We start from the raw sequence: 7,167 nt of genomic DNA on the forward strand, positions 1-7,167 counted from the left end.
ACCTATATTGAAGCAACAAATTATAATGATTGGAGGGAGGCGATGAAATCTGAGGTAAGATCAATTGAAAAAAACCAAACATGGTTGTTGGTTGACCTACCTGTAGGTCACAAAGCCATAGGCTTGAAGTGGGTTTATAAGTTGAAGAAAGATGCAAGTGGACAGGTCACAAAGTGTAAGGCTCGTCTAGTTGCAAAGGGGTATGTGCAACGGAGGGGGATCGATTTCGATGAAGTGTTTGCGCCGGTGGCGAGATTGGAGACGATAAGATTTTTATTGGCGTTAGCTGCAAAAGAAGGGTGGTTTGTACATCACCTCGATGTCAAATCTGCCTTTCTAAATGGCGAATTAGCAGAGGAAGTTTACTTCACACAACCAGAGGGTTTTATTGTGAAAGGAGGGGAGCAAAAGGTGTACAAGCTCAAGAAAGCACTGTATGGGCTTAGACAAGCTTCGAGGGCATGGAATGCACGGCTCGACAAAGCTCTAAAGGATCTAGGTTTTAGCAAGTGTGCTCAGGAACAAGCCATGTATAAAAGTAAGCAATCCAATTCTTTACTCATTGTTGGTGTTTATGTAGATGACTTGATTGTGACTGGGTCATGTGAGAAGATGATTCAAAACTTTAAAGATCATATGATGAAGGTGTTTAAGATGACCGATTTGGGACTGTTGTCCTATTATCTTTGCATCGAAGTAGAGCAAAAGAAAGAAGGGATCACTCTGAAACAGTCCGGTTATGCGAAAAAAATATTAAAGTCAGCTGGCATGTTCGATTGCAATCCATCAAAGTGGCCGATGGAACCGAAAGTAAAGTTCACAAAGGACGAGTGTGGCGAAGATGTAAACCCAACGGAGTACCGTCGTCTTATTGGTAGTCTCCGCTATTTGATTCACACACAACCCATTTGGGTTATTCAACTGGGGTTCTAAGCAGGTTCATGGAAAGACCAAAACAAAGTCATTTTTCAGCACTGAAGCAGGTGTTAAGGTATGTTAAAGGGTCTATTGATTATGGTCTGCAATACCGGAAGGGTGGTAAAGGAGAATTATTGGGTTATAGCGATAGTAGCCAGGGGTTAAATGTCGAAGACGGAAGAGCAACCACAGGTATTGTGTTTTATTTCTCTAACAATCTGATCAAATTGGCTTCACAGAAACAGCAAATTGTAGCTTTGAGCTCTTGTGAAGCTGAATTTATGGCAGCAACATCAGCTGCGTGCCAAGCCTTGTGGTTACGAAATCTGATTTGTGATTTAACTCGTGAAAAGGCTCAACAAGTGAAATTGTTGGTGGATAATGAGTCAGCTATAGCCTTGATGAGGAACCCTGTATTTCACGGCCGAAGTAAACATATTGACACCAAATATCATTTCATACGGGAATGTATAGAGCGTGGCAAGATTCAAGTGCAATATGTTAGTGGGGAGCTGCAGAAAGCTGATATCTTGACTAAAGCGCTGCCACGAATAAAGTTTGGGGAAATGAGAGCACTGATGTGTGACAACCCTCACAATTACAGGTATCCGTACAATTAATTAATATTTAATTTGTGCTTAATAACTGTGCTTGATTACAACTGTGATTAAACTGCTTTCTGATTTCTTTTACATACATACATATGCATCACATTTCATACTGTCACTCCATTTATTACACACAAACTTTAGTGACGAACTTGATGCACAAAGCACAGTTAGCACAGTGAGTGGATAACCCAGAAAACATGCTGACAATGCCAGCACCTAGACAGACAATGTTTTTGAGGCCAGTATGAGCCAGAGACAAGGTACTACACTAGTAGGGAGTGTAGGGAGGTGAGGACCATAAAACTGCGTCACTAAGTGATAGTTATAGTGCCAGGAAGTGCCTAAAACACACACTAAATGCAGAATTCTGCACTTAATAACAAAATTCAGCATTTAACTATGCTAGTAATGTGCAAAAACTTTACAAAATGGTCCTGTATACTTTCCAAAGTGTCGGGAATTAAAAGTGTCATAAAAAGTATTATAAAAGACACCTTACGGATTAATTAAGCACTTTACGGGACAGTATCAAACCAAACAACTGGACATTAGCCGGAACACAAAAATATTGTCAAACACATTTTTTTTATTTTTCTAAGCTAGTTATGGTACCTGAACACCCTAACACACTATATATTGCATAACATACCATAAGACACTAACTAATCACTTGATTTCCAACTGAATCACTAACTAATAGTTGAAACCATGGTTTCAAGGGTGTACCCCACCCTTGATTTTCCTCCATTTGTTTATTATATATGCAATGTACTTAGGGGACATTTTAACTAACGGGTAATTAAGTGTTGGAAAGATTATAAATTTAACCACAAGACCATCACATTCTCATAATCATCTTCATCAACAACAAACTTCTCTCCTCTCCTTCTTCCTTGTTTCGGCCGACCCCAAGCACAACCACCATCACCATCATTCAAGCTCTTTCATCCAATCCACAAGCATACATAGGTGTTAAAGTGCAAACAACTAAGCTCGGTGTGTTCGGAAGCTCAAGGACCTCTCTTATCTTCTTTTAACCACCACATTTAATCACTTGAACTCCCCTAGCCTTGAGCTGGTGGTAAGTCTCTTGAATCTTCATCCACTTCATGTTTTTGATGGTTAATAGTTAAAGTATGATGAAATCTCAAGAAACACTAAAGACCATAAACAAAGTCTTGAACATAAACTAACTTGGTGATGAAGTAGTGTTGAAATGACTAAGAAATCATGATATTCATGTGTTGTGATGCTTGTTGGTTATTGTTTACTCATGTAGTTGATATGGATCATCTTATGGTCTTGCTAGATGATGTGCGTGAAGTGTGTTATGTTTTAGGTATATATTTTAAGCCCTTTTTACACTTTTTAGCCAAGTTTTAAATTTATAAAACACGATATTTACAAACAATAAACACACATATAGGCAAGTGCACCCATCGTGGATGTAGTATAGTGTTGGTAAGATACCGAGGTCGTCCAAGGACACAAGAGCTTTTAGTACCGATTTATCCTCAACGTCTAATCAATCAAAATGTTAGAAAAAGGTTTTTAAACTAAGAAAATAAAACTAACTAAAATGCTGAAAAAGAAAATAAAATAAAAAAACAGATAGACAAGATGAATCACTTGGATCCGACTCGTGTGTAGTGTAACCTTTGATTATTTTCGCACTTTTGCACTTATTTAAGAGATTATCTTAGTTATTGTAGTAGGCCCCTCTTTTGAAGACGACGTTACCCTCAACCCAGTAGTTTGAGTCAGCAAGGATACAATCCTAAAGGGTCAGATTATTGAAAGATAATTAATTAAGTTATTAATACATAATGTGGTAGGCCCCTCTTTTGAAGGCGAGTTACTCTCAGCTAAGTAGTCTGAGTCAGCAGGGATACAGTCCTAAGTAGCTGGGTTAAAGTTTAAATAGTAGTTTAACTTATGAGGGGATCAAAGAGTTTGGACCCCCGCCATCCAATACCTTTGGGTATTGAAGGAGGTCCTACTAAATTTGATCCAGGTCCTTTGCAGCATCTATACACTGAACAATGGCAAGACTCTTGCCAAACCGTTCCCTTAACCCCCGACCAGGTAGCCAACATACCTCCATATAGACCGTGGAGATATGAATGGTGAAAATCTTTTATTTTATATACACAGTAAAATAATGCCAAGACACCACGGACAAACGATAAGGAAGAATCACCTTCAACATAAGAAACTAGTAATTAAAGTCATTAATACAAAACTAATTAAAAAGTGCAAAAGATTAAAAATAAAAGGTATTACACTAAACACTTGTCTTCACCAAGTGATGTAAAAGACTTAGGCAAACATGGCCTTTGATTGTCAAGAACTCTTACGATCAATCTTGGATCCCGAGACGACTCACACACTCTATGATGGACAATGGATGATGGTGGTGAATGATGATGTTATGGTGGTGGTGGGTGGTGGGTGAAGTGTGAGAGAGGTGGTGTGCCAAGGGATGAGTTGCAAGAGCTCCAAACACTCCTATTTATAGGCTGAACAGAAGCTCGGGCACGGCCCCGTGTCCATCCGAATCTCTCTCTTCATTTATTGTAATTCGCAATTACAATAAATGCGCCTGCAGGAAGTTGACCACGCCCCCGTGTTCGCTGGGCACGGCCCCGTGGTGGGCAAAAGAAGCTTCTATGGGTTTGTCTTTTCTGCTGACTCTTGGGCTCGGCCCCGTGCTCGCTGAGCACGGGGCGTGTTCAGTCTTCTGTCTTCTTTGTTTTGCTTGGGAAGATGCTGTCGGGAGTTCGGGCATGCCACTTTTGTTCCTTTTCTTGTATTTATGTTAGACTTAGCTATCTTTTTGCTTCTTTTGTTAATTTGAGCTCATTTAATCCTGAAAATACAAAAGGAAGACAAAAGAATACTTTTTCCAACATTAGTACTAAAAAAGGGTTAGTTTTATGCCACAATTGATGTAATTTATATGTTGCATTTTGTGCACATCAAATACCCCCACACTTGAATCTTTGCTTGTCCTCAAGCAAAACTCTTTATAATGTGGCTTTTTCACTCCCAAATGGAATGGGTAGAAGAGAAAGTTTTTGGGCTTGTCATAGAGTCTCAGGATTTCCAAGATTCTTTATTTAGGTTTTATTTTTATTTATTTACAATCCTATTCGTCATGATTTATTAAAAACGTTTCATAAGACAAATTACTTATTAAGGCATAACATACCTTTTTAAAATTCCATTTATATACAAGTTCACATACCTCACGGGGAATCACTCAACACTCGGCCGAAGGTGTATCTTTAGTGAATCACTCGAGAGCGGCATGGAACTTACTCCTACCATAAGCTTGCCAAGCAATCAATCCTCCTCCTTTTTAACTATATACCTTTGTAAATATCAAGAGGACTTTTGGGTGAAGGGTTAGGCTTGGGCTAAAGGTGGGTGGTTGGGTTAGTGGTTAGAAAAAGGGCAAAAAGCGTAACAAACGTCGGTTTATTGAAAGACTTTTTATTTTTCACATTTTTATTTATTTTGATGTACCATTTGTTTCAAACAAAGTTATTTTGATGAACTTGTTTGTTTATTTGGTTTCATCAAAATATATATATATATATATATATATATATATATTTTTGTTAAGGAAAGTCATTAGAAAACCGAACGTTGTTACTAAAAGAAAAGGGTAAAAATAAAAAGGTTTAGGTGGGTAAAAAGGGTGATTGTTTTGGGTTAAGAAATGAAAAGGTTTAGGCTCAAAGGGGTTAACTAGGGGGATTTTGGGTAGGTGGTAAAGAAAATGAAAAATAATGGTGTAGAAAGAAAAAGGGTTAGTCCTAATGCCTCCATCATTTACTTACTCGGGTTTAAGTTGGTAAGGACCGGGAATGTATTGTCGTGGCAAGTTCTAGAGTCGTACGAACCAAGCAGCTATTCATACAAGAAACGAAAAATGAGCATTTAGTGTAAAGATATGTATTTGTATGCTCGATAAAGGCTCAAAACTCACTTTTGTGGGAAAGGGTTTTTTTATGTGATCAAGTATATATAATCAAATTTTAACTAAGTTTGTCATGCCGTTTCATAATTTTCTTATGTTGGTTCTTTTTATCATGACGCTATTGGTTGTAAACTTGTAAAAATATAACCTTGTTAGAACTTGAATTCCCAACTTAAACTTAGACAAGTAAAAAAAATGAAAATTTTTGAAAAAATTTGGGGTGATTAGCGGTTCCAATAGAGTTTTGTGTAAGACTTGTTATTAGGACTTGCAAGATTCCAGGTTTTAGCACCCCCCCCCCCTACACACTTAAATTACACATTGTCCTTAATGTGTCCCAAAAATAAGTTTTTAGGTTGATTGAATGTGTAAAATGGTGTTAAAAGCAAAATTTTATGTTACTGGCGTCCTGGGCACGGCCCCGTGTCGGATGGACACGACCCCGTGTTCAACTGCCAGTAACGAAAACTTACAGAAGATGGACACGGGGGCGTGTTGGCTGGGCACGACCCCGTGTCTGGCAAAAATCTGCTGAATTTAAACAAACAGCAGGTCTGGGAGGTGGGCACGGGGGCATGTCGGGCGGACACGACCCCGTGTGGACAGTCTGCAAGGTTGAAAAACAGGTTTCTTCCTCCGATTTTCCTGCCCCGGCTTTAGTAGTACTAATGTTTAGCACTTCTAAGCCTCGTATGTACCTGTTTCATCAATAAATACCACACCAAACAATACCAAACGTCCTAGATTACCACGTTTAGCATCCAAACCATCAAGGTAAAGATAAAAACAAAAGCAGAAAATAAAAATAAGTTAGGAAAAGTAAATTGTTCAACACTTCGGCACGCAGGCCGGAAATTGTTCGATAGAAAGGGAATTTAACCTGAAGGATCACCAACCATCCGCTCCAACTCCTGCTCCACCCGCCTAGTCCATGTCTTCATCACTGTCATCACCTCCTCCCCCATGCCCCGCCATATACTCCCGGATGCTTCCGATGTCATCTTGGATATCGGAGATGTTTCTTTCAATGGCTTCCACCCGGTGGTATGTGTTGTTGGCGAGGTTGTAGGTGTTCCTGGTGCACATAAGGTTTTCCTGCAAAAGATCATGTAAACTCTGAAAGTTAGGAAAACCGCCTCCCTGTGAGGAGGACTGGCCCGGTTCACCGTGGGGTTGGTACTAGTACTGGGGAGGTGGAGCGTGAAGGACTAGCGCCTCTTGCGGGTTCCATGCATGGCCTTGCATCCTCTGAAGGCTTACCGATCCGTCTTCCGCCTCATAGATTAGGTTCATGGAGCGACAAATGTGTACATCGACCCGTCTTGACCATGGGCTCCTCTCGAAAGACCTAGGGATGTTCGCGAAGTGCTTGAAGAGGCGGTACACCCATCCCCCGAAGAAAATAGGTGTTGGTGCATGAGCAAGCCGGTTCAGATGCATGTTCTGGAGTAGGGGGAATGGAACATCGAGGGGTCTTCGGGTGTGAATGCAGTGGAGGACTACCAAATCTCTCAACCCAACAACGCCGCTGCTGTCATGTCTTTGACTAAGAGAGTAAGCAAGGAGCCTATGAATGTAGCGATAAAGCGGATCCCTCAGCTTAGTGCTCTTAGTGCTGCTCGGCTTGTAGAACCCATCACCAATCTGAGCCCA

The 7,167-nt window shown here is 40.1% G+C and overlaps 1 protein-coding gene across 1 annotated transcript; it reads left to right on the plus strand.

Moving 5' to 3' along the window:
- Positions 1–941: 941 nt before the first annotated feature.
- Positions 942–2,812, plus strand: LOC118485053 (secreted RxLR effector protein 161-like). Its single transcript, XM_035981284.1, has 2 exons — positions 942–1,498; positions 2,809–2,812. Exons 1-2 carry the CDS (start codon positions 942–944, stop codon positions 2,810–2,812), a joined length of 561 nt encoding a protein of 186 aa, XP_035837177.1.
- Positions 2,813–7,167: the final 4,355 nt, after the last annotated feature.

This window comes from Helianthus annuus, chromosome 12 (genome assembly GCF_002127325.2).
Source record: "Helianthus annuus cultivar XRQ/B chromosome 12, HanXRQr2.0-SUNRISE, whole genome shotgun sequence".
Taxonomy (NCBI): domain Eukaryota; kingdom Viridiplantae; phylum Streptophyta; class Magnoliopsida; order Asterales; family Asteraceae; genus Helianthus; species Helianthus annuus.